Raw genomic sequence first — 23,544 nt, forward strand, 5'->3', positions numbered from 1 at the left:
TAAATGATTTACTGGTGTAAACTACTGAAAAATCCATTTGCTTCAATAAACCAGTGCTAGTTTACATGAGACGAGAAGATTGGGAAAATTCACCACCGTGAAATCTTTCATCGTATAAATTATTCAGGCCCACAAGCCTCCCTGCTTCAATTCCCAGGCCTAGCAGAGTTAGACAAAAATAAGAATGGACAAAGTATCTGCAACAATGTGCAGGACAAAAAAGGATTTTGTGGACATTTTATAGCATTGTTTTTCAGAATACAGATCATCTGTTCACAGAAAAAGCACAGAAAAGCTTTAGGAAACTAATTCTAATAAAGGTTCCCTTTAGTCTGTTTATATTTTAAAAAAGAAGGTATTTCAAACAGATTCATACATAATCTACCCCCTAGAGATAATTAAGTTGTGGTTTTATATATTTTTTTAAAGATCCTCTAATGAGAGCTCTTACTGAAACAGCAATTAAATTATTTAAAGAACACTTAAACAATCCCATGCCCTAAACTGGTGACCCATATCCACAACAGCATGCAATGCTATTATTCCAGAGATTCAAGCCATACCGAATGCCATGTTCATGGACAGAAAATTAATTACACAAGGTCGTCCTTAACTACCATATAATTTAATGACAAAATGCAAGGCAGCAGTAACTACAGTTCTCTTCAAAATGGGATGTATATCAAAATCCAATTCATATTAGAAATACACATCAATCCACTGTCTCATGTGAAAAGAAATTTGAAAGCACAGTAATTATTTTCTCTACAAAGAAGAAAAATCAGTGCTAAAACAGCTTTAATATAAGATTTCAAGGGTGCTTAAAAAAACAATTTAAAAGTTTGTAAGTTGACCTTCTTATACTCACTTCCCTTTTCCTCCAGATTTTAACCCTCCCCACTCACACAGCAATAGGACTCCCAAGTTACCACACACTTCAAGCAAAAAAAACTACTAACAAAACCCAGGAAAACATGCAGCCTGACTTACACAGTCTGTCTCTCAGTAAGTTTTAATTTTCACTGTGAAAGTCCAACCCATGTTTTGAAAAAGATTAAGAATAAGTGAGGACTTTAATAAGTAAGTCTAATCATTTGAACCAAATAATTATGTAGAAGCTCACAGGGTCAGACCCTCTCTGATGCAGTGTGAACAGGCAGCATGATGAAACAAAGTGGCTTTAGACCATTTGCAGCAGACTCCCCAAGTTTAAATACTTGTCCTTGTTCAGTCATTGCTCCACTTTAGAAGTTAAACTAAACCTGAAAGGACCCTTCAAAAGATCATTCCAGCAACTGAAGTTGTTGGGAAACACTGTTTGACATTCTACATATCCACTTCTGCATAAAAGGACTAGGATACAATATGTCCAAAGCAGATGAGTAGAAAAAAAAAAATCTAAATACCCACGGGTTCTCCTCACATCTCCCCAGAAAACAACCTTCACAATTCTGATGCGCAGATACCATTCAGCAGAAAATAAGCTCCAACAGCTCTAACAACAGAAAATACAATACAGCTAAATTTTGCATAATCTTGTTAAAACAAAACTAATCCAAAATGAATAGTATATTAAGATGTTAATGCATTTTGTACAAGTCTTCCCTGTAGTCTAGTGGAAGTGCTAAACCAGAAACTAGTGCTCAGGAAAATGATAGTGCCTGCCTCACAGAGGAAAATGACACAGAACAAAAGGCATACTCCACTACTGCAGAACTGAAGTTAACTTGAAAACCCTTCATTTGTAAAACCCGGGAAGATTATGAAAGCCAAATGAAGCCTCTTTGGAGGTGAACAGCAATTCACATGGAAAAGCTGAAAGCCTGTGGATAAGAAAAGAAACTTCAGTAACAGGATAGAGAATATATGTTTGTGTATTTTCAGAACTTCTTCACTGATCATGGAATAGGACATTCAGTATTAGTTTCAATTTAGGCCTCACATACGATAAACCAAATGACTTGAAGTATTAGAACAGGTTTTTTGATCTTTGGGTTTGTTTTTTTAAACACAAGTTCGGTACTTTGAGTAACTAACTGCTTCACTCTCAAATAAAAGCACTAAGTTTTCTTTTAGTAACAACAGCTAAGACAAAAACATATGGCATTTCGCCCCCCTTGGACAATTTCAGTTTGACATTGTATCTTGAATAAAACTGCTTATAACATGTTTATTTAGGTCACAATGTTCCATCATATGTCAAAATGCACAGCTAGTGTTAAATGTAAGTATTTATGTAATGCTTCGTGTCATGGATATCCAGAAATGATACAACAATTTAAGATCCGTATATACACTTAAAAAACACCAGAAATATTCGTAGTGAAGTTCACCTGTTCCAAAATGCCAAGGAAAAGAGACCCAAGAAGGAACAGTCAGACCGTGAATGTTCTTTTTATATGCGGTCAAAAAACAGTAAAGGAAAATGGAAAAACACGGTGTTTCATAGGATTACTTGTGTGAGATAATGAACTGTTTCTTTATGTAAAGGACTGAACAGGTAATCCTATATTACTGTTTCCACTGTCATTTAAATATTAACTCTTTCAGTATTCAAAGGCTATCTTCTCAAAGGACAAGAATCTGTTATTTTTAGTGCAATACAGGCCTGCAACTTTTCTTCAAAAATGAACAAGCGCCTAGTGCAAAAATCTCTGTGCTACCAGCAGGTCACAATTATTTCAACCTAAATCCTTCAGTTCAATTGGGATGCAGATAGTACAGAGCACCCACTCTGTATTAACAGCAATACATGTTTATTCGAAGATAATTAAAGCCTGTGCATAAACAGTCTAGGATATTTTAAAACACAGCACTGCTCAACCAACTGCGCCCAAGAAACTACCGGTCTGCAAGATACGCCTCTTAGTAGCGCGCAGCCAAACGGCATTCATGAAGATCATCATACAGAATTCTGCCGACCGTGCTCGTCCCTCCGCCCGCCCCGCCTGCGAGCCCGGTACCGGCGGCCGGGCTCCCCCCGGCCGGTGGCGGGCGCTGCCCCCCGCCGCGGCCCCCTCCGCGGGGCAGGCTCCCCCCCGGGGGCCGGGCTGCGCCGGGTTCGCTGGAGCAAGGTAAGCGGTCCGTAATGCACTCGGACAGAGGAAAGGAGCCGCTGAGGGGCGAGTACGGTAGAACATGCCGCCATCGCTCAGACCCGACGCAAAACGCCTAAAGTGGATTCTGGATGTTGGCTGGATATTTTTAGTTCGGCCTTAAAGGGAACAGCGTCTCTCCTCTGCAGTTCGACCGGCAAAACTAAAATCAAGATCCTATTTTCATTCCATGGCTTCCTTCCCACGTTTGTTATTTAAACATGAGGCTACCTCATCAATAAAAAAGGGGTGTGCGGTTCCACTAAAAGAAGGAAAGAAGTGTTAATTTTAGAGCGAATAGTTTCCAAATTGCACCAGTGAATACATGCGTATCTTCAACTGAAAAGCGCTTCGGACACACAAAACGTAAGTAGACTCAAAACAAGCCAAATTCTTCCCTCCTGGAAATAAAGCATTCAAGTTTCATAATAAATCATTCACACTCTCAAGAGATCCATAAAAATTTAGACTCCTCCCTCCCAACCTAGGGGACGTTTATTCATCATCAACATTTTGTGATATCTCTCTATCTAAAAAAGCATCACACATGCATATATGTATGTACATGTGCGTACACACACACACACACCTGTTCCCAATTTATAAAATAAAATCTAGCTCAATTACTTTTTGTTAAAAATAACGAACGCTGACTTGGAAACACCAAATATGCAGAATAAGTTTTGGAGATAAAGATTTCCTAATCTCTGTCTCAAAAGTAACTTCACACACATAGCCCCTTAATTTTAAAGGGGCTTTCCAGTACTTAGCCTTCTCATCATATCCTTCACAATGTGTGTTAATTTTACTGAAAAAAAAAAAAGCAATTCTGACAAGACACTGAATATATTCTGTTTACTATTCTGAGTATTACCAAATTATATATGTTTTATTACTCTGTAACCTAAACAGTTGATGTAGTCCTAAAATGACTAAATGCCCGAGGGCACTGTTAAACCCAAACCTGCCACTAACAATTGCTTCCATCAATATGATGTCAGGAGGCATTTCCAGCCCTGCATCTCAGTGCAAGTCTCCTGTGTATTTAATTCTCTACAGCTGAAGAAAATGAAAGCCAAGTGCAATAAACTGATTACATGATGATTAATGCTGATTAATGGAGAATGACGACATTTTACATGCGGCATTCAGTAAACTCAAAATGTTGTTCAAAGGGATCTTTAAACAGTAGGCATGATAATTCATTACTTCTGTCACAATCACCAAGAGCTCCGATAGTCGAGTAAGGCATGGAACAAAATACACACTATTTAATCAGAAATTTAAGGTACAGTTACATTAGACATAATGGCAATCATTCATTAAATGCAGCTTACATTTCCAGGAAAGTCCTTTTATAGACCCACCTTACATCCAAACATTAAAGATATTGTGTTGTTGGTACATGCTACTTTACAGTGGCATAGCATCGGAGAAAAACAATCCAAGTTTTTTATGCTAGGAGACATTTTTTCAGACCCTGTGCACTTCAATCGATCCGTGACTGAGATTCCAGAAAAATGCCTCTGTAAGCGCTGCTTGCTGCCTGTCTTTGACATTTAATCTAGGTCCATAGTGTTCAAAAATAAGCCTTTATATAAATAGGTTGAATCCTTCAGGAAAAATTTTGCTTCACGTTAGAAACCAGACCTTAAAAAAAAGGCAAAGAAAAAATCCTGTGTCCATTTTTTAAATTTTCGAGTCAGCTTTATATTTAATTATGCTAGCATCAGCTTGAAGTGACAACTGTCTCACAGCCCAAAGTAATACTCGGATCCTCTCAGCCAGAACCCAGGGTTAGATCCACCAAGGCAGCTCCACCTGCTGCAGTGCAAGGTCTGCTATCTCCTCCATGAAAACAGAAGCAACTCTAGCAGAGCCACTATGCTCAGTGTATGCTGGTTGCCGAGGGGAGGGGCAAGATGTTGCAGCAAGGGACTCGTTACACGGCCCGATAGAGATAAACCCAACACTTCCTGCAAGGTGCTTTCGCACTGCACCAATGAGCATGTGAAAACCCACTTTAAAATCAGCTGTGCATAATTATAAAACCAGGGAAGTTGTAAGCTTAACAGCAGGGAATTTGCTGATCTGCAGTTTACACTAGGTTTTTCAAGGAAGTGTCAGCAGACCACAAAATGAATGGCTATGGGATATTTAATCCTCATTTTCAAACATTAAAAATTCAAGGTTATTTGGCACGTTAAAAAAATGTTCTTTAACTGCTGAGTAAAACTCCTAATGGCCTACCAAAAGCAATAAAGGAACAGCTACAGAAATCACGAATATTCTCCAACACAATGAAATCGGAAGCTGCTATTTTTACCCCCATTACCTCTAGGAAATCATGAATAATCTGCACTACGCATCAATTTGGTTATGAGGAGCTCTCAACAAAGCGTTTCAAACAACTGTACATATGAGCACTTAAACAAAACGGTTTGAAGAAAAAAGCCTTTTTTTCCTTGGAACTGAAATAAATACAGTCATGATCTCCTTAAGATTTGTTGTTCTTTGTTGTGTGCCAACAAGTCCAAGACACAAAATTCTTTTTAAAATGGTTTGTTCGGTGTTCTTCTGGGGTTTTTTTTTTAATCAAGCCCTATAAGTGTTCAAACTTTATTTCCTTTTTTAAAAGTACAGGTGTCCCTGCAGGCATGTATAAATGTATTTATACATTTTAACAAACTGCATCACAGAATTTGATCAAACACACATCCTCTGTGATTCCTCTGCTCTTGTACAATAAGCTAACAAAAGCGTCAATGAAATGATGTTAGACATCACATCTATTTTTAATTGTACTGAACACTATTGTAAAAAAAAGCATTTAAGACGTCCAGAGAAGTATTGCTAGATCCCCCTCTTTAGGACATGACTGTTCACCTAAGTTTACACCTGTAGCAGCCTTCTGTCATCTCCCTTTTACTTCATTTGGTTTACCTGACAAGCACCCATTGAGGTAGAAAGTTTAATGTAGTGTAAAATTGGCATGCACACTTACAGCTCAGAAACAAGTAACTTCATGAATTATACTGAGACAGTCATCTTTTATACAAATGTGCAGACTGATGAAACCAAAACTAAGGCAAGATGTCTGGAGAAGAGTGTGTAACAGCCCAGAGTAAACCTCAAAATAAACTTCATTTACATGAGGACCTCTTTTTTGGTAGAATATCCAAGGTCTACAGATGACAGCATTTCCATACTAACAAGCATAGTTTCCTTTCCACCATGTGCCATGACCTACAATTTTTTTACCAAATGGCCTTAGACATCATCTCCCACAGTATGTCAACTTCTGCATGCAAGTACAGCAATAGGGGCAGGACCAAAGAAAAATCTCCAACTCTCTGGTTAATCATCATGGAAAAAAGAAACAAAGACTATAAAAAACATCATCATCAATAACAAAAGAATACACCTTCTTTGTTTAGCTAAGTTAGGTTAAGTTTTTCTTGCAAGAACATTCAAATGCAAGGGTAGCCCCAAGTATAACAGAATGATGGAAGAACCTAAAAACCCCTTTATTTTCCTTCACCTGGCTGGGGGTCACAGAACAGTGTCTTGTCTGAAGAAATAGGGCAAAGCACAACCGAACATACTCAAACACCATACACCAAAAAGGAAAATATGCACAAGGGGAAAGAAAATAATCAGAGTACTGTCTCTTGCCAAACACAAGAATGTTTGTATCCCACAAAACAACCTTTTCTATGCACCACAGATCAACAATCCATCTTATTTCCATACCTCTAATCACATTGTAATAACATAATATCTCACTAAAATAATACACAGTCAAATGCATGCCAATTTCATGACAACAAATAAAGTCAAAGAGCCAAAAGCAGTTCTTGAATGTTGCAGAAATAGCTTTTTGCGATGCAGAAAATATAAGCTCTAATGTGCCATGGGCATAGAAGAATCAGTAAGAGGAAGATATAGTCTACACATCTACAAAGGATTCCATCAGTAAGACACAATAAAGAAGAGAAAGCTTAAGTAACTTCAGGCAATTGCATCTACATTGTTGATGAAGACTACATAAAACATCTGAATCTTTCAGCCATACATTTGCAGCTGTAAACAAATAAATTCATTACACTGCAAAACCGTCTTGGTCTTTGCATAAAGATGAAACTTTTTACACATCTCGCTGCCAACATGCTTTAAAATACAATATTTAAGCTTATAAAATTAAAATATATTCTTACATATTTTGCTGACTAAATCCAGAGATTTAACTGTAACAAAGGTTTCACTTGTTCAAAACAATTATTTGTACTCAAAGGCTTTTTAAATACACAGGTGTGAACATAAAGCTTTCTGAAATATGAACGTATAGGATGTTATCACATAGAGAAACATATGAAACAGAGGATATTTGGAAATCTACTTTTGAGCTCTAAAGAAACATATCCCCACTTATTTCACTATTGCTCTGATTCAGCTTGAAGGTTGAATTAACATTTCAAAACACAAAAACCAATTTGTTAACGCAGTGATGAAGCTGTTGATAAGGAGTTAATGCCATATTCCTCTTAACTGTCAATAGTCCCTCCCAATTTATCAGTCTGTATTTTGTGTTCTCACATACAAGCTTGAGCTCCTACAGTCAGAGACCACAGTTTCCATGCTGATTATACAAAGCAACAATTTTTTAAACTGGGAGATTGCAAGGTACGTACAGTGCCAGGACTTCATTCAATGCTGCCACATAGACAGTCAAGAATATATCGGCATTCACAGAATATAGAAAAACAAAAACCTAAATTTTATTCCTGCACAGGATGCTTCCACCTGACCTTATACAAATGTTAAAATGACAGTTTTAAGTAGAACTATCTAAAGAAACCAATTATAAACTTTTAAAAATCCATGTTTACTCAGAAGCATTACCAGTAAAAGCAACTGGTTTCATCCTTATGAAAAGATAACGTAAGATGAATTGCCTTTATTTCATGTTTTGTTTGAATGTTTACTTGGCAATAACCCATCTTTATGCATGGCTCCCATGTGCACAATAAGAATAGCAACATCATTAAGATCTTTAATTTGTGAGCAAGACTAATTTTGTTATTATCATAAAATAAGAAAGCTCCTACTTCCAAGTCTCCCTGAGCAGTGTGAATATCAGATAGAGAGAAGCAAGAGTTATGCAGCATCAAAAAAAACACACTACACCACTTTCAGAAACTTAATGCTTCTGTTCAGCTCTTGCCAACTACTTTTGATTGAACACACATAGAACCCATTTCATCAATCCATGTGTTCCACCTGTGTCAATACAACACAGGTTAGGAAACAGCAATCTCATGAGCAGCAAGACCTGGAGCTTTTAATTAAATAAGGGAAGGTCTAGCTTGACAAATGTACCAACTGTTCAGAATGCCAAACCAAAGGCGAAAAGGCTGTACTAACCTTTGTATTTCTTCAGAGAGAACATGTCCCTCAAGTATCACTGCAGACACTTGCCAAGCTGGTGGGACTCTAGTTTAGGTCCCTCTTCCCCAGAAGCCTGAATTGATATACAATCCAGGATATTTAATACAACCCAATCAAAAAAAAAAGAAAAAAAGAGAAAGATGCTTTTCAGCATGCGAATTATTTAAATCTAATAAACTCATTTTAACCTCTGCTCTGCATAACTTAGTCTGTATGGTCTTGAAAGAACACACAGAATTCCAAAATTACCCTCTGTGAAGAAGCTTGGATACTGGTTTAAGATGACCTCATACTAACAGCTCTAATGTAATGGCTGTAACAATTCCTTACTCAACGAGTAGTAATTTTATAAGCATTTTCTATAAGGTAAATGAAATTTGAGCACTAGTTTCATGACAGCCAATGTCTGGTGCAAACTGCATCCATCAGTGCGCATGAAGCTCTCTTTGGCTTTGCAGTTCTTGCTCCCTGAAGTATCAGATGATCATCCAAGCCAATTTTGAGAAAGCAGCCAAAAAAATGTACTGCTTGTTCCTGCATGCTCCTAAATTGCCAGAAAAATAATTTGCACAGTACTTTCAGGCAAACAGGTTTATTTAATGAAAACACTATGAGCTGAAAATTCCCCTTCTAAAGGGTACCTTTAACAGGAATCCATACCTTAGAAGCACCTTTTTGTGAGCTTGGCAGGTAAACATGTTTGCAGGAGTTAAATCGGCAGCCACTGTTGCACCTCCAGTTCAGAACACTGATGTGCATCTGCCCTTCTTAAGAAGCTTAATACTCTAATATATAAAGTTTGCCATGCCCACTCAATCTGACCCATATGTGCTGAAAATAATCATCACCAAACTCTCAAAAATTGAGAGAATCCTTTCTGTTGTTTTGACACCAACAACAGAAAAATATTTTCTGGGACAATTAGCATATTGTAAATACAGCTGTCTGTGTCTTAAGTTTCCAAAATCTTGAAGAATACCACAGCCCCATTCACTTCAGAAGGAAGGGGAAATGTTACTTTGGAAAGAGGAATTGGATTAATAGTTGCATTTTTTAAAACTTGCCCCGCAACGGCATTTAAGCCCAGAACAGGTCCTATGAATAGAAACTTTTCAGTGGGTGTTTGTGATTTTTCTCCCAGTTTTTTCCAAGTCTTAAATTGCTAAGTATAAGACAGATCTGGGACATCACTCCGATGAGGTCCTTCATAAGCCTTGATAAGTCAAGCCAAAAACCAGACAAGAATAATTTCCTTCCCAACTGAGTGACCATCATTATCGGCTTTTTTATCAACTTGCTTTTTGGAGTTCTCTTCAGTCCAAAACAGAGGAGGAAAATACAATGCCATATAAGAGAAAGAACCCAGAGGTGTCTGTGTTATGACATCCTCTATATGCAAAAATAATCAGGCTTCAAAATACAAGCTGCAAAGTAACAACAGACAAAAGAGCATTCAGAAGCAAAACTTCACAAAAAAAAGACCTTCCTGACAATTGCCACTGGAGAGAGGTCCTGCGTATTCGAAGTATGATTTCAAAGATATTTAATCATACCATTCACCTGTCTTACGCCCTGCCTCTTAGTAATTCTAACAGTACAGGTTAATTTCAGCCAAATTTACTGGAGGGATAGAGGTCTCTGAGGATATCAATCATCTGCAAGCTTCTTAGAAGTAGTAGCAGGCAAAGGAATAAATATCAAAAAGTCCCACCAAAGGAAGGCGGAGCGGGGAGGGGGTAAGGCTGCCTAAACAACAACAGGCAGAATTTATATAATGAGAAAGATATTAAGAATATCAAATGGGGGAAAAGTATATTAAAATGCTATATAGTAGCTTATATTAAAATAGTAGCACACCTTGACAAAAAGTTATAGGAAGTCATGCTTTTTAAGGCAAGTATGAGGCCATTTCATGTTTTGGAATTAAAAAGGCCCAGAGTAGAATCTCTTCCCCTTCTTCTGATGTTTTGAAAGTATTTTAGCACTACTGGAACATGCCTTTACATCTTTAGTGTTCGCACAAGAAGTTCCTGAGAGTTAGAAAGGTTACAGAATTGGCTAGTATGACTACCATGAAATCCAAAATCCAGTGTTACTTTTTCCTAGCTGGAAACCACCAAAACAGGGAGAACATCCTCAAAACAGACCAGTAAAGGACTGAAAATAAATGGTTCCTTTTGCAGAACTTCAGGTTTGATCCAATAAAGAGGATGTAAATGCAGCAGATAGACTGAAGCCTACCTGACCTCCTCTGTTAAATTCACTGCAGAAAATTAATTTCATTATATTAGTAACATCTCTGTGAGGAAAAAAAAAAAGGGTGACTGTATTCTGAATAGACTGTACTGTGATTAGAATACACCTTAACTAGGAAATCTCTAAAAACCAAAGAGTACTATGTTACTTCAAACATATTTAACATGTCTAGAAACAGTCTGTGCTAAGTTGACCCTGGATGGCAGGTAAGCACCCACCCAGTCACTCATTTGCTCCTGTCCAGAGGGATGAGAGAGAGAATCAGAAAGGCAATAGCAAGGGGAGAAAGCTCATAGGTCAACATAAATAAGTGAAGGGGAGAAAAAACAACCACACAGACAAGTGATGCAAGACAAATCACTAACCACCTCCCACCAGCAGACCGATGGCCAACCTGAGCAACAACTACTTTGGAAAGACTTCCCCCCAGTTTTATTGCTAAGCATGATAAAAAATATGGAGTATCTTTGCGGTCAGTTTGGGTCAGTGGAGTATCTTTGCGGTCAGTTTGGGTCAGTGGAGTATCTTTGCGGTCAGTTTGGGTCAGTGGAGTATCTTTGCGGTCAGTTTGGGTCAGTGGAGTATCTTTGCGGTCAGTTTGGGTCAGTGGAGTATCTTTGCGGTCAGTTTGGGTCAGTGGAGTATCTTTGCGGTCAGTTTGGGTCAGTGGAGTATCTTTTCGGTCAGTTTGGGTCAGTGGAGTATCTTTTCGGTCAGTTTGGGTCAGTGGAGTATCTTTTCGGTCAGTTTGGGTCAGTGGAGTATCTTTTCGGTCAGTTTGGGTCAGTGGAGTATCTTTTCGGTCAGTTTGGGTCAGTGGAGTATCTTTTCGGTCAGTTTGGGTCAGTGTGTCCCCTCATAACCTCGTGCCCACACCCAGCCTACTTGCTAGGGCAGTAGAGTGAGAAACAGAGGAGGTCTTGACACTGTGTGAGCATTATTCAGCAATAGCTAAAACATTGGTGTGTTAATCAACAGTTTGTCACAATCTAAAACACAGCACCATATGGGCTGCTGTGAAGAAAATTAACTCCATCCCAGCCAAACACAGTACCAGTCTGACCTGAAAAGTCCTTTAAAATTAAGAACTGCGATATATTTGCATTCAAAAAACATTGCTGAAATCACTCTTAGAATAAAAGTATGTGATTATTCTAAAGTTGCCTTTGATGTGTTGCTCCCATCTGTCCACAGAGGAGAAAAAAGTATATGTATTTAGGCCCAGATAGTTCCATCCAACCCTCAAAAAGATTTCTCGTGAACAACAGACACTGAATCCCAAAGATAACTGATAAACTATAAAAGCCCAGTAAGTAACAGACCTTCTGAAAGACCCAAAAGCTTTACACCCTTGTCTCATCCCTTCCTCACACCCTCAATGAAGCTTCCACCCAGTTTGTATTTGAAATGGATAGACTCTAAACTCAAGTGATAAAGATAATTAGCTAAAAGAGGTTATATTTTCAAGGCTATACTCAGCAGGAAAGATTCAATCCAGCAGGGTGTGATTAGCTCGGACTGCTCTCACCAGTGTAAAGACCAGGCTGGAACAAGGATCTAATTTATCACTCTGGGTTATTCCCTGTAGGACCCAGGATGATTAGGCTAAGCATATCCTCCAAAACATCATTTTCCTTAAGAAGCTACTGGGCTGAGACAGAAGGCTACCTTGATTCAGACTATCATGCAGGAACTATTGGGGGGGGGGGCAGTGATGGGAGGAAAGATGATGTTTTCAAGGTTTATTCCAGAATCAATAACCTATGAAGATCCTTCAGCTACTGAAGGACTGCTCAGAATCTCAGTCATCCCAGCCTATCTTTTTGAAAGGCCTCCTTTTCGGTCTTTCAGTTTTCGGTAGCGTAATACCTTTCAAAAGGTCCATGCAATGTAGCTCTGCTGCTGAGTAACTCTCAAAGTATTAATCAAGCATCTGCACCTCCACTGGAAAAATAAGGGCACACAGGTAAAAAACAAGTGAAAATGAGGAAGAGGAAATATACTAATAATACATGCCTTTTATCTGGTGAAGCCTCATACTACTCCAGCTTCAATAGCCATTCAGGCTTCCTTAACACAACATGAAGACTGCAATTTGACACATTTCTGCTCTCCTCCTTTGATGTAGCACCAACAGAGTAAAAGCCAAGAGCCTCTCATAGCCAGTGGAGATGAAGTCCTTGCACAATACTAGTAACTGTTTCTTTTTTCCTCCGCTGCAGACAGTGAGAAGGTTGATCCCACAAACACAGCTCAGTCCTCCAGTCCTGCTGCTTTAAAACAGTGAAAACAGATCATGCCTCAATTATAAAGTAGTTTACTGAGAGCAGGACAGAATCCAGGCAGCAATACTGTTCTATTGATGCTCAAGTATCTGCCATACATTTCTGAGTACACAGAGGTCGCTAGGTTCTGTAAGAAACAACTGTTTTCAAAAAGACTTTCATACAACAAAGTTGGTACAATACTTAAAGAGGAAGTTCCTATAGTATATTTCTTCCGTCATTCTAACAGATTTGAACATTTCAAAAACAGAGATGACTCCTTCCTCTAAAAGGGAAAAGATCCACAATGCTACTATTTGACTCCAATGGATAAAAGAATTTACTAGCCTATAGTTTCAATTCATTGCAACTCCATCACTTCCTCCATCTTAAAATGCAAATCCTCTTACAGGAAAGAACTAAAATTGCCATCTCAACCCAGATGGGAAGGATACTGGTGATTTACACTTTGTTATTAACTGAGAACAGATAAGGAAGACTGTTATTGCCTGCAGGCCACTGACCCTCCTACCATTTTCTGGGAAACTAAAAGGTAAAGGGGAGAGTTGCAAGAAGGCACAGAACAGACAGAGACCAAGGCTTTGAAAAGCTTCTGACAGAGCCTCTTGAAGCTTTCTCATCCAGAAGTTAAGGACTCACAGGCAGGACAAACAGACTGTTACAAGGGTTGAAAATCTGCTGGACCACCAGGCTCAAAAGGTGACTGATAGCATGATACCTGGCTAGCAGCTGTAAGAAGCAGAGTACCCCGAGAACAGATACTGGGGCCCATATTGCTCAACATTTTCGTTAGTTGCTGGCATGATGACACACAGCACAGCCCAAGGAAACTGACAAGTGACACTCCCTAGCTAAAGCAGCTAACACAAGAAATTGCAGGACCTTAATGGAGACATCTGACCTGAAGGACTGGGGCTGAAGGCAGTTCATGAAGCTCAACAAGGAGATGTGCCAAGTTCTGCAACAAACATAGAACAAACCCATGCACTGGTACTGGGAATAACAGCTGTACCAAGAAGCATCTAACAGTTATGGGGAACAGCAAGCTGAGTAAGAGACAGTGCAAGTTATAAGCAGTTTAGGATAGAGCCAATACTGCTAAAAAGTGAGTATCAATTCTTTGCAGTTCTTAAAAAGTATTTTTCCAAGTATTTCTGCTGTTATTAGCAGATTCATTCTCTTATGCAGTGCTCATTAATATGGTAGCTAGTGCAGTAACACACTCAGAGCTTGCAAATAAGGAGGAAATAAGTAATTAACAAGCTGAAAAAAAAAGGGGGGGGGGGCAGTGTTAAAAACTGAAACACAAGTTACAACTTAATCACCATGACAGAACAGTTTAAGTGAGAAGTGTGGGGACTGCTACTTGAACTAAACTTGAGCTCCACAAAGGAATCTCAAATTACATTTTCTTATAGCAGGTTGAAGTATCTTAATGCTAGCTAACAGAAATTAACACACTTATTTTCACAGTAAAAATCACTGTCAAATTAAAGCCAAATTTTGCCAAGAATTTGAACAGTGATGCTTTACATACTTTATTATTACCAAGTGCCACTACCCTGACCACAGGCTTACTCCAGTCTACCCTGGTTGTATTTTAGTTACTAATGCTTTCAAATCCTGTTTCTCCCCTCCCCCAAAACTTCATCATTTGAGAGAAGGCACAAGGAACACCCCTACTATAGCAAAAACAGTAGGTACTTTGACTGGCAGTGAGGTCTGAACCTGCTGAAAGCAATCTTAAGAAACAGGTTACAAATATTTGTAACAACTACTAAAGCATATGAAAATTAAATCATAGTTTTTAAGCTTACTAAAACATTTGCAACATCAGCAGCTTAAATCATACTTAACTTTGGTTTAGATTTGTATCCACAGTTTATGAAGCAAACTATCAAAATATTGATCCTAGATTCAATCCTACTTATTGACCCTAGAGCCTCTGCGTATCAAAACATGTTTCTAAACCACAGTCAGCAGGAATCTAGGGCAACACATGCACCAGTCCTTAAGAAACACAAGCAGCTGTTGGCAAACTAATTGCACAACTCTTCAAAACTGAGTATTTCTTCTTAATATGTTTTAGCGAGATGCAATACCTTGCTACAGAAAAAAGAGTGCCCTACTTCAGCTTTGAAATTATTTCAGTTAGGACCCAAATACCTGACTGAATGTGACAGCATGTTATAGCAAAAGTAGGTCATTCTCCCCTTCCCTCTCCCCTCTGTTGCCTTTAAAACACCTAGAAAATAGTACCTTAACTAAAAAGATAGAGGAGTTTTTAAACTATCAAGTGGAAGAAAGCTATTAGCTCAGAAGAACAGAGTTCCAATTTTCAAAAAAAAAAAAAAGAAACTTGGAGAAAACCAGAAAAGTATTACTTCTCTGTATAATTTTTGAAGTGTTCACAAATCTTGCCTATTGAAAAACATTTCTGATCATCACCATCTGAGAAAAGTAGCAACAAAAATTGAAAAAGTACAGAGAATAACAGTAAGGATAACGACACTCACTGGCTTCCATTTGAGAAGATTGAACTGACAAAGCTCTTCACCTTATAAAGCAAGCAGCTAAGCATGGAAACATGATATGAAATCTTTAAAAAGATGAATGGCATAGAAAAAGCATATAAAAAGCAATTCCTATTTAAGGCAACACGGGCATCGGCAGACAATTAAATTACCCAGCAGATGTTTTAAAGCAAATGAAAGAAACTACTGTAGAACTCATTGCCAAGGACATGAAATGTTCAAAAAGGAACTACAAAATAGTAAATCAAATGTAGACTACGGTCTAATAAAAATGTACAAGTGTAATCACTGTCTCAGGAAATCTTTAAGATGCTGCCTGCTGGAGTGGGACAGCAAGTGAAGTGGGCACTTGTCCTTCACTTACCATGTTTTTCTTAAGAGGAATTACCAGTCACACTCAGAAACAGAGTCCTAGGCTACATGAAGTTTTTTGTGTCATTCTATACATGTTTTTCCATACATTACACTCTCCTCAGTTTCTGTGAGCCAACTGTTTAGAAGAAATTAAGAATTTTGCATTATTGTTATATTGTCGGAAGAATTCCTTTTCAGTCATTAACTAGAGGTTGTATGTATCTGAAGGTGACTTCAGGTAGTACATAGGTTAGTGAGAGACATGATTGCTAACAGAGAAGGTATTTTTGATAGGAGTACAGGCACTTTAAACTACTTAGGAAGCAGAAGAGCACTTGTCTTGCTCTCTCCCCACAGCATCACAATCTGATCCATCAATAAAGCAGTCAGGTCACAACAAAGCAAACTTCAGTTCCTTTCACTTCAGTTTTTATGCCACTTCCACTACTGAAAAGAGGCTAGGTGAGGCAATCAAGGAACTCAGAGATACTATCCTTATTTCAAGTAAAAGTTTAAACAAAAAAACAAAAACAAACAAAAAAAAAAAACCACAAACCCAAAAAATATCTTTCAAGAGCAACTTTGAACCTGGAAAAGTCATGTCCAGTAGAGTCCTATAATTTTCTTTTCAAACTATATTTCAGCTCCAAAGTGGTCTTTAATGCTTGGCACTCGAGCAATAGCATAAAAGCCAGGATGTGAGAAGGACTTCTGTCAACTAAACAAGTGCTAAGAGAGCAGTAAATCTTAGAAAAAAATAGTAGTTTCTTTGAAGTATAGTTTAAACCTGTACAAGCTGTCTGTTGCAAAATCAGCTCAGACTTCATTTCTGCTGCTATAGTAAAGGTTGAAAGATCAAGAAAATGAGAATGAGCAAGAGGGAGCCACGAGCAATCACAAAACTTAATTAAATGTTTGATGAATTTATGATCTTGCTGAGAAGGCACAAGCAGAGGCCTTGCTTGATAGATAGGGCCAGAAAAGATAAGAACTCCTGCCTTTGTTACAAGTGAGGAAGACTATGGAAGACCACCAGAGGAATAGTTTCCCGGAAAACTAATGAATATGTATAACATTTCTCAGAAATCTAGTGAATATGTATGTAGAACATGTACTTAACCTGCACAATTAGGCCTGACGGTGTGCACATAGGTGGAGCGATCCCCTGTGCACCCAGTGCTGCAATAAAGAATGCCTGCTTTCTAAAACTCCAAGATTGAGTCTTAGAGAGTTTCTGAGCTGCCGATTTATGGTACCACTGCAAATCTGTTACACATTGTTCAAAACCAACACAAGGTACAACTGAACTAAACTAACAGAAAGCAGTAAACAAGAGGAAGAATGTTGCTGCATATGACAGAGATGGGATATCTCAGTGGTTTCTGGAGAACACTCCAGCACAAGGAAAGCAGAAAGGGTTAACCAAGGCATTAATTATTGCTACATACATTATGGGCATCAGCACACTCAGCTCCTTTAGCAACACCAAATCAGCTGGAGAGTAGGAAGTTCAAGATGGGAGAAACCCTTGCGAATTGAACTCTCATTTAACTCTTGGTTTGTGGTATTTGACAGAGCTTTATTTTTAAAGAGTATTTGTACTCCGAAGGATTCAATTTGCATCACCTACTACTGGTAGAGCATCAGAGACTCAGAGCAACTCAAGGCTTCCACTGCATGTCTTGAGTATTGGTTAAAGAGATGCTAAAACAGTGACAAACAGGAACAACAAAAAGCGAAAAGGGAAAGGGAAAGAAAATTACAGAAGGTTTAACACACTTGTGCACTGTAGTGTCTACATAAGCCGTACGATACAAAAAGCAGGTCAGAAAGTTTTCACATTTCTATTATCTTTACTTGATGTTGTAAGGGAAGTAAGTGTACAGAGTTGAGGACACTTTCATAGCACTTGGGTTGCTGAGGACACCCAAGTTTAAATTAAGAAAGGAAAAGGATACAAACAGTACTTGACAAAGTTTACAAAAGCCCTTTAAAACATGTCATGGTTTAGTGTCACCAGTTCTCATATTACAGGAAATCATTACCTAAGCTAATTAGGGCTGGGATAATCCAATTTTAACAAAAATTATTACATGCATATTTTTTACAGTGCATGTGAAAGGACATTAACTGTATACAGGAATTCCTGAAATAATATAGGAATAATAAAAAAAAATAATATCAACCAAGACTTTACAGTTTCATGATCAGCAAACCAACAACTTAATTCTGTGTAACCTGTAAGCTAATACTGAAATTCTGTGATCTTCTCTACCTTTCAAAAGGACCTCCTCACATACTTCAAATCTCGGAGGGCTGCGAAAGCCTTGCCTAGTTCTCGAAAGTGGAGATACCCGCATTATCCCGCTTTTGTTAATCTGAGAAAAACACTTTATAGACAGTAGAGGGCAGCATTTCTCCATATCCACTCGAAAGCGTTTCTCTGCTTGCTAACAGCAGCATTTAAAGATAAGGATGTAAAACACAAGAGTCTATAGTAAATCATATTCCTTTTTCCAAAGTCTTCATTTTACAGAAATATACTTCACAGCCTACAAAGACAAACCAAAAAAACTACTATGATATCCAAGTATCAGAATTGAAGCAAAGACAAAACTAGAGAAAATACAAGTTGATTCTGCCAGAAAGATTTTCATTTCCTTAATTATAGTCACAATCTGTTACCAAAGTTGTTCCAACATGCTGTTTATAAATTGTGGTGCACTGGTGAATTGATGCACAAAAAACTCATTTTGATTTTATTCTCTGAATACATGAAGAAACATTGTAATTAATGGGAGGAAAAGTAAAGGTTTTTAGACTGCCAGTGAGTACTTTAAGAAGTTGAAGCAATCCTATTTTGAAAGTAACTTTCCTGTTTAACATTATCAGATATGTACTTTTAAGATCCTTTTGACAGGAGACTTGCATTAGAATAAGCTACAAACAGTGCTTACGCAATTTTAGATGACTAACAAACCTCATTTTTGGATCCAACCCAATCTGATGCTTTTGCTTCAAAATTATGCAAAGTGAGACAGATCTTTCTGCTAGGCTTCTCAAACAACCTAGACCCTTAATAAACAACTTCATAGGATCTTTAAAATCATCCAGCTACACCATAATGAGCTCATGTTATCTACCTTGTTGTTGTAAAAGGCTTTTATTGAACCAATTACTTTAGCAGCAAGGAACCTTTTAATTTCCAGCTTTAATTTATTTTGGCTTAACTCTTATTTTTCTCATTTACAACATCTTCTCGTTTAAAAAGTCACTGCCATCTTTTGATTTTCGAAACATATTCCCTACTTTGTCAAGACAAGCTCTTCCAGCCTTTTTCCCCTCTTCCTCCCCAGACAGCACCTCCCTCACCACTCTAACAGTACTTCCAGCTGTGTATGTACAATTTGGAGTGACACTTATATAACACTGTATAAAACAGTGTTAACATTGTCACAATCAATCAAAACAAGATCAGGAACGGAGTTAAAGACCATGCTGCCTCCAGCCCAACCTCCAACTTCTCTCCAGTCACCTGAATTGCAGTTACTTGCAAAAAACCAGCTGTGTACATCCGATCCTGTAAACAACCTATTAGGAAGTGAGGAATGAGAAAAATTGATGAATTTCTCACCATACAAGAGATGATGCTTATTTCTAGGATATTTTCTACAAATAGCTTTTAAGATGCGTTTATTAATAATGGGTCACTAACTTAACCACTCCTCCTCATCTTAACTGGAACTTTTATAGCATATAAAGAGTCAAACTTCAATTAAAAAAAAACCATTGGCTAGCTAAAGTATTCCCTAGCCACTTTCTCAGACTGAAGGAAGATGGAGGCAGCAGGTAAAAAAGTTTAATGTAATAAACCTACTTTTGCCTTCTTGAGTTAAATTATTACTGATCTTAATTACAAATAGCAGCAAAAAGGTGGTTTGGTTTTGCAGGGGGTTTTTTTGTTTCTTTTTTTGTTTGGTTGGTTTTGGGTTTGTGGTTTGTTTTTTTTTTTAAAAACTGCAACAGCATCACCACTCTAGACTGCAGGATTATAACAGACTGTACCTGTTTTAACTACTATTGCACTTTTCTAAACTAAAGCTAAAGCAATCAAAGTAGATTTTCAGACTCAGTCATGTAATAAATAGTTGCATTTTACCACATGTAAATGAAATGTTTTTCTTTTCCCCAAATAGAAAAATTGCAAATTGAAGAATAAGAAAGAAGCCTCCTTCTGGGTAAAACATTTACAAAAAGATACAAGCATATACTATGAGTCAAACATGCATAATTTTGAATTACTATATATTTTCAAAGAAATAATGAGTGTACAAAAGTGAAAGGCCATCTTTTAATTAGAAAGGAAAAATGGACCAAGTTCATCATTATAATACTCCAAGGACTTCAACAGAGTTATTACAAAGATAAATAAAAAACAAGTGCAACAATGCAAGAAGCATGACTGTTCAGTTCCAGATTCACTGCAACCACATTTGGCCAACTCGCCACCCCAGCAGTTGCAAGAGCCCAAGTCAGAAAAGCCATTGTAGTCTGCTTGAGAAAAAAAGCTCTGGAGCTTGAGCTACACCACTTGCACATCATCTATCACAACATGCAAACAAAGCATTCCTCAGTGGTGGTGTCTTCACAAGGTAATAAAGGCACCCTAAATGCAGGTGGCTAAATGCAAGTCACACTGACTATTTTTCCAATAAGAAAGAAAGATTAGGCCACAGAGGAATGAAAATTCACTGCAATGGAGCGCTCCATCTCAATGGCACATTTGAGAGAAACTTGAGTAGTGGCTGGCATACTTGGCGTCACCAAGATAAGGAAGCAGCCAAAATGTCCTCAACATATGATAGATGTGGGCACAAGTAAACCCACTGTTAGAGTACACACGAAGACCAAAAGAAGGAAGTAATTACTGTTCTCATGTTTTCACACAAAGGAGAGGAGGGAATCATTCTTCCAGGCAATATCAATTTGTCACTAAAACACCCTAAGGACTGTTCATTCTCTGTTGGGCATTTAGATGAGTTCAGAAAATGCTGATGATTTCTGCCCACATTGACCTTTAAGACAGCAGCCCTCAGTTACACTTTTAGTATGTGTTAGAATTTCATTAAAGCGTGTCCTTCCCTCCTCCAAACCCAAGATGTGGCAGCGTATGGTCTTCAAAGAACCATCTATTAAATAGTAAAAAAAAAAGCACCACCAAAAAAAAAAAAAACCAGCAAAACCAAACCACCACAAAACCCACCAAAAAACCCCCAAAAAATTAACAAGGCTGAGTATCACTTAAACAGTGATAGTCTTCACCTGAAGATGTCTTCAATGTTTTACTTTTTTTTGGTCTGGTAAATACCAGTCCTAGGAATAAGATTCAAGTAATGTTATTACCACTTACGAAAGTATGAGTAATACCCACTGACAATAAATCAGGCTATGATTAAGCCTCGAATAAAGCATAAAAGCACACCTCATGTTAACAAAGCCAGGTGCAACTTACTGCATTCACAAGAGAGAAGTGATCAAGCACAGTGCCAGCTAGTAACAAAACTGACTAGTGGCATACCAGATAATCAGCCAGTGAACTCAGCCATCCTGAAATGTCCTTAGAAGTAAGAGGAGCCTTTTGGGGTTTTTGCCATCAAGAAATTTAAATACCTCTGCCTACTGAAGGAATCGTGTTGGAGACCATATGTCCAACTACGAACAACCCTATGTTTATTCACCCACTGGTTTCTCCCACTGTTTTCATTACAACAGGAAACTACGCCAAGGCTGTTCACTGAGGGTCCAGTTCCATGAGCAGCAGCCAAACAGAGCAAACATTTTTATTTTGCTGAAGAGAGAATCACTGCTCTCCTCCCCTTCTCCTTCCAAAAGTGTTGAGCTGTTAACTCTTATCATTTTACCTGGCTTTTCACAGGCAGCTGAGTCAATTTATCTGCTCAATACTTTCCAACTCTCCATCCCAGCAGCTACCTTTTCCATGAGCTGCTTTCATTCACTAGCCAGCAGAAAAGCACATCAGGTTCTACTAGGTTCCTAGTAGGTGAGGAGTGAAGAAAAGGAGGCAAAAGCACCCTCAGTAGCAGCAGCCTGATAGATCAGTTCACTGTCACACAAAGCCAGAGACTGAATTCTCCTCCCATAGTAAACAAGGACAGTAAAGCAAAACTAATCAGCAAGGAATGTTTCAATGCTCTGCTCCCATTAATCCTACCTGGAAAATTACTCAGGTTATGATCATCAGCTCCTCTGAAATAAACCCACACAGTCCCAGGCAGGCAAATGGAGTTATGAAAATGCTTTGAAGGGGTCTTATTTATAGGATTGACCTCAGAGAGTTATTCTCCTTTTTCACTGCTGTATTCAGCATCTCTAACCTAAACATATTCCACACCATGTTCTCAGTGTCAGTCCACAATTTGTACAAGTCAACTGCTGGAAATGCTGGTATTTTACAGGCATTTCTTTTATCTGCTCTTCAATCAATTCCTAACCAAACATGCCTAGAACTGGTGCAAGAACCAAATATAACTCATTTGTCACTTATTCGTAGTATTAATTAGCAGCTTTTACTTTCAGAATAGGAGACGAAAGAAGTATGAACTTAAACACAAACACTCAAGAGCTTCATGTAAGATTCATCAGCCTCATATAAGTGTCTGGGGTATGTGGTATCTAGTTTTTTTTAGGGCATGCAAACTCGAACAAATACAAACTTCACTGATGTGTCTGCCTGAAAAACCACACAATTCTAATAACTTCTGGGTTATCAATGAAATGACCCTGCATACTTGCAGTCATTTAGAAAGAACAAGCAAACACATGTAAACAAAGGTTATCTCTGGAGATGCTCTGTATTTGAAGTACATGCCACAGATTTATACCTTTGTTTTGTATTCTATGTGCATTTTGGTGAGACTAGACAATCCACATAAGAGAGCCAAAGATTACTACACAGCAACTGCCTCTGGCCCAGGAAGTCCTTGAGTCCTAAATGGTTGGTGATTGGGAGAATACCAAATAGCATGTTAAGAGAATGGTAACTCTGAATTTAAGAGAACCCCCTTAAAATGAAGTTAAATGCAGAAAGCTTGTAATTGATACGCAGTAGGAATGTAAACTTTTACTAATGGTTTGCCTTAAGTTAGTCTATTTTCTCATGCTTTCTTAGTAGAGCTTTTCAGATTTTGCATATCAGGTCCCTTTATCGTTTCCACCACTGTCACTCTCTGCCACCGTCAACTTTTTCACTATCAGTGTCCGCACTCATCACCGTCAAACATATTCATCTTCAAAACTCAAACAAGCCACCTTCTGTTCCACCCATGGAATCCAAAATATAGTATTTCTTAAGTTCTTTAGCTATGACCTCTGGATTTAACCAACCTCATGCTATCTTGTGCTGCACTGGGCTTCTTTATTGGCCACGTAGGGGTTAGAAGCGTGATGCCCCGCCTAAGTCCATTCTGTATATTAAAACTTCAAACTTTTTAAAGGCTTGTTCATGACCACAAATACACACAGCTGGGACATAATTTCTCCTGGCATGACCAC

At 38.2% G+C, this 23,544-nt stretch overlaps 1 protein-coding gene across 23 annotated transcripts in view; it reads right to left on the reverse strand.

Moving 5' to 3' along the window:
- The window catches only part of DLG1 (discs large MAGUK scaffold protein 1), a 173,983-nt gene that overhangs the window by 119,673 nt on the left and 30,766 nt on the right, over positions 1-23,544 (reverse strand). For 2 of the 23 annotated variants that reach the window (XM_069792311.1, XM_069792303.1), the window contains exon 1: positions 4,463-4,937. The exons of the other annotated variants lie outside the window; for them this stretch is intronic. In XM_069792311.1, coding sequence (XP_069648412.1) covers positions 4,463-4,654 — 192 coding nt within the window. In that variant the 5' untranslated portion in view covers positions 4,655-4,937. Of the gene's footprint in view, positions 1-4,462; positions 4,938-23,544 lie in introns of those variants that run through there. 23 annotated transcript variants of the gene reach the window in all.

The sequence above is a fragment of the Haliaeetus albicilla genome, chromosome 9, assembly GCF_947461875.1.
Source record: "Haliaeetus albicilla chromosome 9, bHalAlb1.1, whole genome shotgun sequence".
Lineage (NCBI taxonomy): Eukaryota > Metazoa > Chordata > Aves > Accipitriformes > Accipitridae > Haliaeetus > Haliaeetus albicilla.